The sequence below is a fragment of the Xyrauchen texanus genome, chromosome 49, assembly GCF_025860055.1.
Source record: "Xyrauchen texanus isolate HMW12.3.18 chromosome 49, RBS_HiC_50CHRs, whole genome shotgun sequence".
Lineage (NCBI taxonomy): Eukaryota > Metazoa > Chordata > Actinopteri > Cypriniformes > Catostomidae > Xyrauchen > Xyrauchen texanus.
Window position 1 is genome coordinate 4575318 of NC_068324.1, and position 14796 is coordinate 4590113.

The 14796-nt window shown below is 46.2% G+C and overlaps 1 protein-coding gene across 1 annotated transcript in view; it reads left to right on the forward strand.

Moving 5' to 3' along the window:
- Positions 1-14263, forward strand: part of LOC127640423 (sorting nexin-33-like) — a 28631-nt gene extending 14368 nt beyond the window's left edge. The window contains exon 2 of the mRNA XM_052122990.1: positions 11378-14263. Within this exon, the coding sequence (XP_051978950.1) occupies positions 11378-11631 (254 nt within the window). The 3' untranslated portion in view covers positions 11632-14263. The remainder of the gene's footprint in view (positions 1-11377) is intronic.
- The last annotated feature ends 533 nt before the right edge of the window (positions 14264-14796 follow it).

The window sequence follows — 14796 nt, forward strand, 5'->3', positions numbered from 1 at the left end:
CTCCCAGCAGAATGTTAACTATGTCAGTGTTAGAGCTGTGGCCTAGTGGTAAGATAAAATGCTCTGATCTACAATGATAGGGTTGGCAATGTCCTGTAGTAGCCAAAATCTAGATATCCAGTATGGCACACCTACTGTCCCGTATTTTAGAGCTGAGTTTGTCAAGGCGGAAGTCTCTGCCCGGCCCCGTTAGGGCGGCAAAAGGCTTCATGGGGGACCCCCGTCCCGTATTTAACCGCTCAAAGTGATCAAGCATCCCGTATTTGCACGATAAAGATTTTGCATCCCTAAGCCCTAACCTTGGTGCATTTCTTGAATCTATTCCGCCCTCTATTCCTCATCATGTCTTGTCCTCTGTCTCCATAAATAAAACGTATCGGTTACCTAACGTAACCTCGGTTCTCTCTAGATGAGGGAACGAGTATTGCGTAAGCTAGCTTACGCTACGGGAAAGATTAATCTTTTCTGAGATATTGAAGCCAAAAAATTATCCTTAATTTTTGTATCCATTGTCAACGCAGTGCGGCAGCTGCAGACCTTGAGCGGGCTAGCTAGCGAGCTCATAGGTTGCTCTGTGGCAACTGCTGCAGCCTATAGACGAGCTTGGGCGAACTCGCATCCAATGAGAGGCGTCCGCGCGCTCACTGCATCAAAGCCCGCCAAAATGGGCGTGACTAGAGTGCATATAAGCGTAGTTCGTAGGCTGGAACCCTGGTTTTCATTGACTGAAGCGAAAAGTCGCTCGTGGCGCGAGCACGGCCGGCTACGCAATACTCGTTCCCTCATCTAGAGAGAACCGAGGTTACGTTAGGTAACCGATACGTTCTCTTACGAGAGGTTCTCTCGTATTGCGTAAGCTAGCTTACGCTACGGGAACCCATTGTCAACGCCGTGCGCGCCAAGCATCCACTGTATGAGCCCCAGGGAATTAAGGGGGGACCCGGGGGAGCCCTTATGAGTGGGGAAATAATATTTGGCCGGCAAGAATGCGGGTCATTGATTGTGTAATACATAAGCACATAGTGGGAAGGGAACGACAGAGCGGCGGTGCCGGTCTGTGTGGAATGTGTCCCATCAGTGCAGCTCACCAGGGGAGCTGTAGCGTATTAAACCGCTAGTAGTTTTGCCTGCAGAGCGGGCACTTCCATATTGTAAAATCTGACAAAGGTGGAGGGGAAGTCCATCCCGCTGCCACACATATGTCGTGAATGGAAATCCCGCTGGACCATGCCCACGAGGATGCCATGCCTCTAGTGGAGTGAGCCCTAATGCCCAACGGGCATGGCAGGTCTTTTGACGCGTATGCAGCAGCAATAGCGTCCACTATCCATCTAGATAGTGTCTGTTTCGAGGCGGCGAGACCTTTGGTGCGCCCTCCGAACGAAACGAAAAGCTGCTCAGAGCGTCTGAAAGCAGCGGAGCGCGCAGTATACAATCTCAGTGCTCTGACCGGGCAAAGGAGATTGGCGTCGCGTTCGCTATCGGGTGCTGGCAGCGCCGATAGGGAAATGACCTGTGCTCTGAAAGGAGTACCGATCACCTTGGGAACATAGCCGTGTCTAGGCTTTAAAATGACCTTGGAGTCACTTGGTCCAAACTCAAGACACGCAGCGCTGACAGACAGCGCGTGAAGGTCTCCCACACGTTTGACTGATGACAGGGCAGTCAGAAAAACGGTTTTGAGTGAAAGGTATTTCAAATCCACGGATTGAAGTGGTTCGAAAGGGGGGCTTTCATAGTTTCGAGAACTATAGAAAGATCCCAGATAGGAACCGATGGGGGGCGCGGGGGTTCATCCTTCTAGCTCCCCTGAGGAAGCGGATGACCAGCTCGTTTTTACCCCATGACTGGCCGTGCAGGGGTTCAGCGAACGCCGCAACGGCCGCCACATACACTTTGAGCGTGGATGGGGATCTGCCCTTATCCAGCAGCTCTTGTAGAAATACGAGCAGCGACGACACCCCACATGTCCGCGGGTCCAGGTCTCTGTCGGTGCACCATTTTGAGAACACAGACCATTTTGACGCATAGAGTCTTCTCGTGGAAGGGGCTCTAGCGTGTATGATGGTGTTTATTACTCCTTCTGGCAGAGCGACGGGTAGTCGTTGATCACCCACGCATGCAGCGCCCAGCGCTCTGGGTGGGGATGCCAGATTGTGCCGCGAGCTTGAGAGAGGAGATCTGCTCTCACTGGGATGGGCCACGGCGCTGTCAGTGACAGCTGCGTAAGCTCCGGGAACCATGTCTGATTCTCCCAACGCGGGGCTATGAGGAGCACCGAGTGACGCGTTTCCCTGATCCTCTGCATTACCTGTGGCAATAGCGAGACGGGAGGGAAGGCGTAAAGCGGGCGTCTGGGCCAGTCCTGGGCCAGCGCGTCCTCGCTTTTCGAGAAAAATATTGGGCAGTGAGAGTTCTCTTTGGACGCAAAGAGGTCTATCTCTGCTCTGCCGAATAGGTGCCATAACGTCTGGACTGTTTGAGCGTGCAGGGACCATTCCCCTGGGGGAATATTGTCTCTGGACAGTCTGTCCGGGCCGTCGTTCAGGTGGCCTGGCACGTGCGTCGCCCTCAGCGAGCGCAGGTGGCACTGGGACCAACTCAGTATGCGTTTCGTCAGATGGAAGAGGTTCCTGGATCTGACACCGCCCTGACGGTTTAGGTAGGATACCACAGATCTGTTGTCCGAACGGACCAGGACGTGGTGACCCTGAATGACCGGGAGAAAGCGCACGAGCGCGTACTCGACCGCTATCATTTCCAGACAATTTATGTGAAGGAGCTTTTCCTGAACTGACCATAGGCCGAAAACCGGAGAGCCCTCGCAGACCGCGCCCCAACCCGTGTTGGACGCGTCTGTCGAGATGACTTTTCGGCGAGATACAGCTCCCATTGTCACTCCCCGCTGATACCATTCGGCCACTGTCCAGGGCTGCAGAGCTGATATACAGGTCTGAGTCACCTTGATGGGCTGGCGGCCTGTGGCCCAAGCCCGGCGAGACGCGCGGGTGTTTAGCCAATGCTGAAGCGGGCGCATGTGCAGTAAACCCAGCTGAAGTACTGCTGCGGCTGAGGCCATGTAACCTAGCACTCTCTGGAATTTCTTCAGAGGCGTGAGGCTGTTCATCTGAAAAGATGCGGCTAGTCGCTGAACACGGCGTGCGCGCTGTGTAGATAAGCGAGCCGTCATTGCCACGGAGTCTAGTTCTATTCCCAGGAAGGAAATGGTCTGACTGGGCTGTAGTGAGCTCTTGGTCCAATTGACTGCAAGACCCAAACTGTTCAGATGGCTGAGGAGAACTGCTCTGTGAGACAGAAGCTCCATATGTGACTGAGCCATAATCAGCCAGTCGTCCAAATAGTTCAGAATTCGCAAACCCTGACTCCGCAGGGGTGCGAGCGCCGCATCCATGCACTTCGTGAAAGTACGGGGTGCTAAGGACAGGCCGAACGGAAGGACGGTGTATTGATAAACCTGGCCGTCGAAGGCGAATCTCAAGAATGGCCTGTGACGGGGATTTATCTGAATCTGAAAGTATGCATCTTTCAGATCGAGAGAAATAAACCAGTCCCCCTGGCGCACATGCGCGAGGAGTTTCCTGATTGTAAGCATTTTGAACGGTCTTTTTGCAAGCACCTTGTTCAAAACCCTGAGATCTAATATGGGTCTGAGGCCGCCGTCTTTCTTGGGAACAAGAAAATAACGGCTGTAAAGCCCCGACTCGCTCAGAGAGGGTGGCACTTTTTCTATGGCCCTTTTGCACAGAAGGCTTGCTATTTCTGAACGAAGCATGCACGCTGCTTCCGTGTTCACAGTGGTTTCGAGCCGCGCTCTGAAGCGAGGAGGGCGGCGATCGAACTGTAGCAAATAGCCCTGTTGTATTGTGCTTAACACCCACTTGGATATCCCTGGAATAGCTTCCCACGCTTTGAAGCGTAACGCTAGAGGGTGAATGGCCAATTCGCTCTGATTGCCGCACACAGAGCGCTGAACAAAATGTGTGAGCGCGTTTAGTGTGTTCATGCATGATTGCTCGCAGACAGCATGAACAGGCTGTTTTGTGAGTGACTTCCCGATTGGAATGAATGGGGAAAGAGTCACATCTGTTACGTGATGCGCAAGCATAGTCATGGGCACGGGACTTACACACAGAGGAATGTTTGCTGGCCGTGTAACAGAGCGGGCAGAGAATGGGCGCGCGCACGCATTTGTGGGCGCCTTCATTGACTCTGACGCTCGAGCGGTTCGTAACCGCTTTATGTGAGCGTGCTCTGGTGGGGACACGAGACATGCAGTGCTTGTGTGCAGAAGTGAACACTGGATTGTGGGCACATTTTCTACACATAGGGCTGGTCGTGTGACAGAGCGGGCAGAGAATGGGCGCGCGCACGCATTTGTGGGCGCCTTCATTGACTCTGACGCTCGAGCGGTTCGTAACCGCTTTATGAGAGCGTGCTCTGATAGGGGCACGGGATGTGTTATGCTTGTGTGTAGGGGCGAACACTGGGTTGTGGGCACTTTTTCTACACATAAGACATGTTTGCTCTTTACAAGATTTATTTGGGTCGCCGTGAAAACGGCGTTTGAGTGCAGGCAAGCGGGCAGTGTCACCGGCTTGTTGGCTGCTAAATTCACCACTGTAGTAGCCTGAGAGAAGGGGACTGACAGGGGGCAAAGCTTTGACGGTGGTCCGGCCGCGGCGGGACTGAGCCGTCGTTTGTTCAACAAAGTTAGGAAGACTTCGGTTGCTCTGGTTTCAGCGTTACCTTAAATCGAGGCCCGCGGGGGGCGGCGGTCTGCGGCGGCTGTCTGAGCGCGATCGAGGGCGGCCGCCCTGTCGACGCTGAGAAGTCTGAGTTTGTTGAACTGGGCGCTGTGAAGAGGCTCGTGCAGGAGGCTGATCACGTGAGCGGCCTGCAGAGGAGCTAGCGCGACGCGGCAGGAAGAGGTTCATGGCTTGGGTGGCTTTCTGGACTTCTGAGAAGCGGTCAACAATGCCACTCACCGCGGAGCCGAAGAGACCGGTCGGAGAGAGCGGTGCGTTGAGGAACGTGGAGCGCTCTGCTTCTCCCATGTCGGCTAGTGTTAGCCATAAGTGTCTCTCGGTCACAGTCAGCGAGGCCATGCACTTCCCTAGAGCTTGGGCTGCAGCTTTGGTAGCGCGAAGGGCGAGGTCTGTCGCGCTTCGTAGATCAGTAACAGCCTCTGGGTGCCTGCCTTTCTCATCCCACTCCCGAAGAAGGTCTGCTTGTAGGATCTGTAAAACGGCCATTGAGTGCAGAGCAGATGCGGCTTGGCCGGCGGCGGAATAGGCGCGGCCAACATAGGCGGAAGTCGCTCTGCAGGCCTTAGACGGGAGCACAGGCTTGGAACGCCATCTCGCGGAGGGCGGACAAAGGTGTGCTGCTACCGAGTCCTCGACCGGGGGGATGGAGGAGTAGCCTCTCTCAGTGGCGCCGTCCACCGACGCGAGAGAGGTGGAGACGTGGGAACGGGTCCTGGCTGAAAAAGGAGCGTTCCACGACTTTGCAAGCTCCGTATGTAATTCCGGCAGGAAGGGAGCGGCCCGGGCCGCGGGTGTAGAGCGGCGATGGCTTTGAAGAAAGCAGCCGTCGAGTCTGTTGGGTGCCTGCTCAGGGGGCGGTGACCACTCGAGCCCGAGGCGGTCGACGGCCTGTGTGAGGAGGCGTGTTAACTCCCCTTCGACTCCGGCGCGGGTCCTGCTGGATTCCTGGGCCGAGGAGGAGGCTTGGGAGCCTGACCACTCCTCGCTGTCCGAAGCCATGATGGAACAGCGGCCCTTATCCTCCGCCTCGTCATCCGAGATGGCAGCAGTGCGGCCGCTCGGCGGCAACTGCGCGTCCCGGGGGGCGGGGAGGGTGAAAGCGATGCTCGAGGGAGAGGCTCCGGCGAGGCAGTCGCTTCAACCACAGTTTCCGGCAGCCTTTGTGAGCGGCGCTTCTTCCTGCGCGGCTGAAGGTAAGGCGGCGCGGCGGTTTCTGCTTTGAGCGCTTCGAGTCGAGCCCGCAGGGTCGACATCGGTAGCTCCTCGCAGAAATCGCATCCGCCCTCAGTGAGGGCGAGCTCTGCGTGCCCCAGTCCCAGGCAGAGAGCGCAGATGATGTGGCGGTCTCCTGTGCTGAGAAGGGCGCGACATGAGGCGCAAGTGGAGCGAGGCATCTTGAAAAAGACGCTCGTACTCTTTTGTGAATAGTTCGTGAGAACTAGCTTGCTGAATAAAAGGATACGTCGTCGGATGGCGTAGCTCGCAGGATGGCTGAAGGTGGCTGAGACGGCCGGCTTCTTCTAGCGCTGTCCACGCTTGCTTGATGCCCCTCGAACGGCGACGCGGCTTCCAGGTCAGCGATGCGAAGAGCTTCGCTGAAGAGATGAAAATCAGGGTTCCAGCCTACGAACTACGCTTATATGCACTCTAGTCACGCCCATTTTGGCGGGCTTTGATGCAGTGAGCGCGCGGACGCCTCTCATTGGATGCGAGTTCGCCCAAGCTCGTCTATAGGCTGCAGCAGTTGCCGCAGAGCAACCTATGAGCTCGCTAGCTAGCCCGCTCAAGGTCTGCAGCTGCCGCACTGCGTTGACAATGGATACAAAAATTAAGGATAATTTTTTGGCTTCAATATCTCAGAAAAGATGAATCTTTCCCGTAGCGTAAGCTAGCTTACGCAATACGAGAGAACCTCTCGTAAGAGAACTGTTGAAAAGGCCAATATAAATAGAATATTGATGGACCTCTATTTCCGCATTTTAAGGTAATCAGTATCGGTGCATAAATGTGCCCAAATTAACATAACTGTCAGACACGCAGGCTTGAGTGAGGTTTAAGATGCCATTTATTTGATCAATGTAAAACAGAAGGTAATGTCTCTCTCTTTGGCGTAGGCCCCGTCCGGCGGTCCGAGGGAGTTGTGCCCGGAACCGTCATGTCCTGCCGGAGATAGGAGGCAGGGGCGAGGAGCCTACCCCCCCGCGGGACAGGGCTCAGCTGGTGGTGGTGGGGTGGCGGAGGTTGCCTGCGTTTTAGTGCACTGAAACAGCAATGTGATAGATTGTGAGCAGACTTATGATGCAATGGGTTACATGCGATTGGCTAGGAATTGCCCAGCTAATGAAGTGATGATGTACAGCTGCTAGTCTTCCCGCTAGAACTACGCTGCACTACGTTGCACTTCCATTTCCAAAACTGACCAGTAAATGGATAATTCGTGTTTTTTTTGTAGAGCTGTCAAAATGAACGCGTTAATGCATCCAATAAATGTTTAACATGTTAATTTTTCTTAATCGTGATTAACGCATTTACCAGCGTAAACACTGGTTGTAAGGACAGAACCTTTATGATGTGTCCGCCTGGAGTCATTACCGCACACACCACAAACACACAGCAGTTATCCCGTGTCGGTGATACAATTATGGAGAATGGAGCTCTTAACTCTATCAACTCTAACAAGCCTAGATGGAACTTGTGACAGAAATCAATAATTTTTCCACCTAAGTAAGGTGCATTTTAATTACCACAGAAACACGTAAAGTCTTAACTATCCTCAAAACGCAGAATGAGATGTTTTTGTCTGCAAGTGTTTTTCAAGGGGAGTTCAGAGAGCTGCTTCACACCCTGATGCAAATCATGAACTCAGCATCAAGATTGCTGTAACAAAGTGGATAGCCTCAGTCTGCTGGCTGATTAATATTGCAGAGGATGGGAGTTTAAGAGATTTAATGCCCGAGTATGCAACCTACGTGGGTACTAGTTCTTTCAATTAGTCAACCTCCCACTTAGACTTTGGGAAACATTTAATGTTACTCGAATTGGTGCTATTATAGTGCATTTTTATCCTTGTATTGTGGAAGTAACCAATATAACTTATTCACACTCCGGGTTTTGGATGATTGCAGGGTAAACTTTGACAGCATTGAATGGGAGACCACAGCAAATATTGTTTTCACTTACAAAAAATCATTTGAATGATTTTTCCAAAAAAAGTAGAGTGGTGGAGAAGATGCCAAATTTACTGTCACACTCAGCAGCTGTAACCAAAACCCCTCCATATCATTTGACCACTAATATTTAGCAAATCTATGTTTATTCTATACAGAAACCACATTTGAGCTGTGTTATCCTGTGAAGCAGACTTTACATTGTCTAACTCCACTAGTATTTTGCTTATTTTTAAAGCAGAATTTGATGTGAGGTTTTGTAATAAAACCTGTTGAACTGAGCACTGTTCTGAGATTTCAGTCTCGTGCTTGTTGCTGTCAGATTAGAGAAAGAGAATTAGAGAGATCAGTGTTGTGCTGTGCCTGGTACTGGTGCACGCTTGCTCAAGTCCATCTATTATGAGAAGATCACTCCTCTTTCATTGTTCCCCATAATGGGGTCATATCACAGAAAACTGATTTTTCTTTGCTGTTTTAAAATAAAATGATGAGTATTGAGTAAATGATGACAGAGATTTCATTTAATATGTTTTTGGTGCAAGGAATATTGACTTGCATTAAATTACAGCTTTAGGGGAAAAATAAAATGTCATACAAGATGACAAAGATGGCCCCTTTAAAGAAATTCAGTGGTGGTCGAGCAAACATATATTTCAACAACAACCTTGTTTACAAGACATAATATTGTTTAATGCAAAAGGGGAAAGAGGAAATGCAAACACACAGTGTTTTGCATAAAGAACTCTTGTGCATGTCATTTGCCTGTACGCCATTTGTTCTTTGTAATCCATCAGTCTCTGAGCTCACGAAAGGAACTAAAGAAAAAGTGTTGTGTAATCTGAACAAAGAGCTCATGCTCAGACTGTGTGGGATTACAGGTGTGTACAGCCACTGTAAAACACTGACCTCTGATCAGCTCTACACACACTCCGATCGAATCTGTCGTGCTGTGTCTGTTAATCTCAGTGTCTTTCTGTCGGTCTTGTTTTTGTGTTACAGATGGACTCAAAATGAGTTGATTAATTTGCTTTGTTCAGTTTGGATTCACTTGAATCAGTTCAGATTTTGGTCTTATGATTGAACTGCTCCTTTAAGAGCTCAGATTCTCGTAATTACGTGTGTGAGCGTGTCCTGTCAAACAGGAGTATGATGCAAGAACAGGTTACACTGGATCAGAGGTTCTCTGAGGCATGACTAAACATTTATATATACATATATATATATATATATATATATATATATATATATATATATATATATACACATTTTAATGTTAAAATGAATGCATTACATTTAGTTTATAAAGGGCCTCATTTCAGAATTGTACAATCAGAAGTTCTGCTTGGACAAATTAATAATATCACCTCATGGTTAAGTGTTTTTTATGATTACTTTAAAAATTATATACATTTATACTGAATACAAACGAATAAAACTAGAAAACATTCTTGAAAACAATCTGTGTTTCAACCATTGGGCCAATAGCCCCCCAGCGTTGCCCTAAAATCCTCCCTTAATACGCCGCCCTGGTGCCAACGTTGCACACCCCGCCCATTTCACAAGTAAGAGGAAAGATCAAACTGAGGTATCATGTTATCTAGAATATTGAGTTTATGTTGCATGTAAACATTAGCTAGCTTGTAGATAGTTTGCCACCAAAAAGTATCCTACTTCCTGAGAGTCATGTGATTGAAGGAACAGTCAAGGGGCGTGTTCAGAGTGACTTTCCATCAGAGTAACAGGGGGGACATTCAATTCAGGGACACAACATATTTTAAAGACTTTAAGCATTAAAAATGTATTAATAACTAAACAAATCTGAACAAATTTTGGTAAGGACTATTATAAATAAGAATATACAACAATATTGAAAAATCTGGAATTTGTTTGATTTGTATTACTTATATTTGTGGCTAAAGTTATGCAAGCTTACTTGGGGGACATGGCAGTTTAGACTACTTGCACTAAAATCAGAGTAACTATTTTTTTATTAATTAATCCTGGGTACATATTATTGTGTTCTATGGTAGAGGGGGATTACTATGTAAAATGAGCATTTAGAAACAAATATTAGCCCATTTTTTTAACCAAATATACCACATTATTTCATGGGGACTCAAATGGCACCGAATGCTAGGAATGACCCAGCCAGCAAGAGATGTTAAGGTTGACAACTCACCGACTATAACTGCCATGGTGTCCCGAGTGGTTTCTCCACTAACAGCATACTGTCCATGATCTCAAACCATAGAAAGTTCTTTCTTTGGGCAAGCTTTGTCCATTGGGGGGGTTAGGGGTTAGTGCTTTGCTACTGAGTTCTGATGCTGACAGCGAAATGGAAAAAGCTGTTCCTGAGTCTGCTAGTGTGACAGCGGAGGCTGTAGTGCCTATTTTATGGAAGAGGGGTAAAGAGTCCATGGCTGGGATGAGAGTTGTCTTTGATGATACTTCTTGCTCTCTGAAGGCAGCGCTTGTCCTGGTTTTCTTTTATGGAGAGTAGCTGGAGTCCAGCTGAGAGGATACTGATGTATTGGGTGGTTTTCACCACCCCCTGGAGGGCCTACCGATCTGAGACTGTGTTACCATACTGTGATGTAGTTTGTTAGTATGCTCTCAATGGTACAGCAGTAGAAGTTCATCTGGACTTGAGGGGACAGGTGGTTTTTCCTAAGTCTTCTTAGGAAGTAGAGAGGCTTCTACGCCTTCTTTATCAGAGAGGAGGTGTTGAGTGCCCAAGAGAGATTTTCGGAGATATGGACACCTACGAACTTGAAGCTGGACACACGCGTGGTGTGTGCGTGGTTTTGTTTGGTCCGTCGGTAGTCCACGAAGATCTCCTTGGTCTTCTGGGTGTTGAGGGCAAGGTTACTGTCAGTGCGCCACTTCTCAAGGTGCTGCATATCAAATATAGGTGATTCAATGGATCGTTTGTTTTAACTTTTCATTTACTTCAACTGTCCGAATGAACTGATTTATTTAAATGATTTGGATTTCCCAGCACTACATATGAGAGATAAAGGATGGTTTATGTGAGTGTGATTGAGCACTCCTTCAGCTCCATATGCGTCTACAATACAATGTTACAAATTTAGCGGTTTGTGACACCACTAGTCATTTTCAAAAAAAATTTTAATACTAATTTAAACGTATAAATGAGACCAACATTGTAGCCTGGAAGAGGGCGGGGCCAGGCCGGATTGACGCATGCCCGGACCCCAATCAGCCTAATGGGATGAGGCGAGGGATAAAGCAGACCGGAGGTGGCAGCTTGAGAGAGAATTACGAGCAGCTGCCCGGCATGTGTTTGCGTTTGTCATCATTAAATGATGATTTATGTTGTTAAGCCGGTTTTCGTGTATTTAGAAAGTAAATAGCGTCAATTTTGATTTCATGTTTACGCTAATGTTTCTTTCTCTCTTTTAGGTGCGTTTGCGAAGGTGAAGGAGTCTCAGCGAATGAGCGACGAGGGCAGGATGGACCAAGCAGAAGCAGACGGCATTCGTAAGCGCTGCAGGACCGTGGGTTTCGCCCTGCAGGCCGAAATGAATCATTTCCATCGCCGCAGGGAGGTAGATTTTAAAGAAATGATGCAGGCGTATATACGGCAACAGATCGCTTTCTACCAGCGTGTGGGTCAGCAGTTAGAGAGAACCCTACGCATGTACGATAACCTCTAGGGCCTGACCTTTGGACTGTAATGGAGATATGACACTCCTGGGGATGGATATACAAGACTGGATATTTTGCAAGAGAAAGTAGAAATTGCCGCTTCTGCACTTAAAAATGTCACTTTTAACCGCAGAAACCAACATTATAGTTTACTGCTTGATAAAATGTACATGTAAATTGTATCTTCGGGTTCACTATGAAATTTATTTAAATGTCTGTTAGATAAATGCTACAATGTTACACTTTTTTTCGTATTGTTTTTTTAGTCTAACGTGCGCGTTACAAGGTGCAGATGCTTATCAGACTCTAAAGACCACCGTGTATCACCTCACGTCTTATTATGTACAACGTAAACTAATAATATGAATCTTGTTGCAGAGAAGTGTAAAGGTAGTAAACGTGGCGGTTTGCTAATACAGACTAAGAAAGTTTGTTGTAAAACTAGCTTATGACGAAGCTTGTTTACATGATCATTTGCCAAACAAATTGTCTTTTTTAAAAGAAAATTGTGACATGAATAGGTCTACTGTATCTAGTATCTGTATTTAGATGCAACAAGTTTTTGCTCTAAACAGGGAATCACATGTTAGAGTCATGTGATACACTTCAGAGATTCAGTTGAATTCTTGTCTGGATGTCCAGAGTGCTCTCAGATGCAGTAGAGAGGACTCTTTTTCCATGCTAATTTTAATGAGGTTATGAGTTCATTTTAGTTGGAAAGAGTATTTAGCAATTCCCTCTGGCACACATTTTTCTAGTGTTATTGATTGAGACAAAACATTTTTTGAGTTATTCTGAAAGTTTTCCCACACTGAGGGTCTGAATTGCAGATGTAAACACTTCAGTATTAGCATTAGCATTAGCATCTTTACCACAAATGTTTGTTCGGTGTGTTTTTAAAGGTGAAAGGGAACTAACATACTTCTCTTCTCATTTTTGTGTTCTCTCAGGAAAAAAATGGAGAGGTCTTACACTTTGTGCTTGATTTTATATTCATGGTTTTTGTTTTCAATTCCCTTTTTTATTTAGTTCTTAGATTTAAGAGGTACAGGGGTTTATATTTGCAAATCTCAAGGCTGCAATCTTACTTGACTCTGTGGTGTAGAGTTGCCATTTTACAGTGCTTTTGGTTTAATTGTAAAACTAGTCTCTTGTCTCAAGTTTCAGATTGTAAACTTGGAGGTTTACTATTTGCACAGTTGTTAACTGTTAAGGACCAAAATGTCAAACTTTAGTTTTATTGAAGTTTTACGATAAACATGTTAAAAATCTCAGAGGTTTATCTGAGCAGGTTTGGACTTGTAATCTGGATTTGACACAAATGTAATGTAGAAGCATCTATAGCAGTGCATTAATAAATCAAAAGTCAACATGAAATTAAAATTGACCTTAAATATTATATGCAAATTGCTTAATATACGTTCCTGGTATTATAAACAATTTATCAGTGCATGTCATTCCAAAGAAAAAAATGGTTATCTTTGTAATTGTTAACTTGCTCCGCCTCTTAAAAGCCTTTCCTTTTCGGCTGATGTCACCAAGTCCTATTTTTTAGCCCCTCCCCCTCCATCCACTTTTCACCATCCAATCAATTCCTGATGGATAAATTCCTGCCCCAAAGTCCTGGCCTACATATTTTTCTGAGAAATTTAGAAGTTCATCTCATTACGGATGTAAAATGGGTTGCAAACAGCATTTCATGTTGACTTGAAAATAAACATCCTGAAGAGTATTTTTAAATGCCTAATAACTGACCAGTCCTGTGCTTTGAAGAAATCATATTTTGGATTCCAGATGTTTATATGCTCACAGATCAAGTCGGTTAAAGAAGCACTGTACAATCCCTCACGGGATTTCTTTTCTGGTAAAGAGGGGAAGTCCACATAAACAAAACAATAACCCTCTGCTTTCAATTCTCTGGAAATCTTTGGACACATACAGACCCTGCGTTGGTGTTGTGTGTCCATTTGGCCACTTCACCCACATTCCGAGATACAGCTGAGCTCAAACGCACAGCAGAGTTCCTCATACCAAAGTCAGATACAGTTTTCTATGACTAGACTATTCCAAATATTCCATTTTCATCATGGTCATCAACATGCTTTTTGTGCAAAGTTTTATCGAGGCACTTCTGAAGATGGATTACTCACATTCTGAGGAAGCCTATAGTTTAAATGAGCAAAAATGGAACAACTACAGAGGATAAACTCTCTTCACACTGGTCGAGATGGGAAGCAGTATATGTTCTGTTACTTCAGTTCTCATTTCTGGAGGGACAGCAGAACTCATACGGATAGATTTGGACACTTTTAGAGTGTGAGATCATTACCGGCACATTACTCCATGTGTACTTACTGTAAAGAAGACCGTTGAATTTATATAATGTGTAGATTTTACACTCACAGATCTGGTGTTAAACAGGGGATCTTAATAAATAGATCTCAAAATGTTTTCAGTGCCTTTTTCATGTTGTTAAAAACTTGTTTTATGGTAACTTGACTGCCTGCAGGAAAGGCAAAGATATAATGTCATATACAGTATATATGGCAATTTTAACCTAACACTTACAGCTTGCTTAGAATTGACCTAAAATAGATTAACTACTTTTAGCAGCCATTACCATAATTTGTGCATACACTTTAGAGCTTGATGAATTTTCCAATCATAATCTCACAGGCAATTCTGTGGTGTTATACTGAAAGTGGACATACAAACATACAAAAATGACAATTTCTCCATAAAGACCACTTAGCCATTTTGGCTAACTTGTTAGAATATGGCTAAAAGCATGTGAACTACATAAAATACCTACTAACATTAAATATTTTGTTTTGTCAATACAAAATATGAGTAAAAATAAAATTTGACCGCAGTTATTTTTCTGAACAAAGATAAGAGATGAATGTCTGCATTAGCCTTTGAGTCTCTACCTGTGACCCCTCAAGTGAGGAGATCCATAAACATCATCCAGACATTTTTTAACAGAAAGAATTTCAGGAAATATAGGCCAAAGGTCTTTTTGCTGCTTAAGGTGGATTACATTGGAAAATTCATTCCAGTCAAGAGAAAAATCACACTGCAGGAACATTGAGCAGCTGTCATAGTGATGTAATGATTATCCAATACTTACTGTATGAAGAACAACTCTTCATATGCGAGTCTGTGTGTGTTTG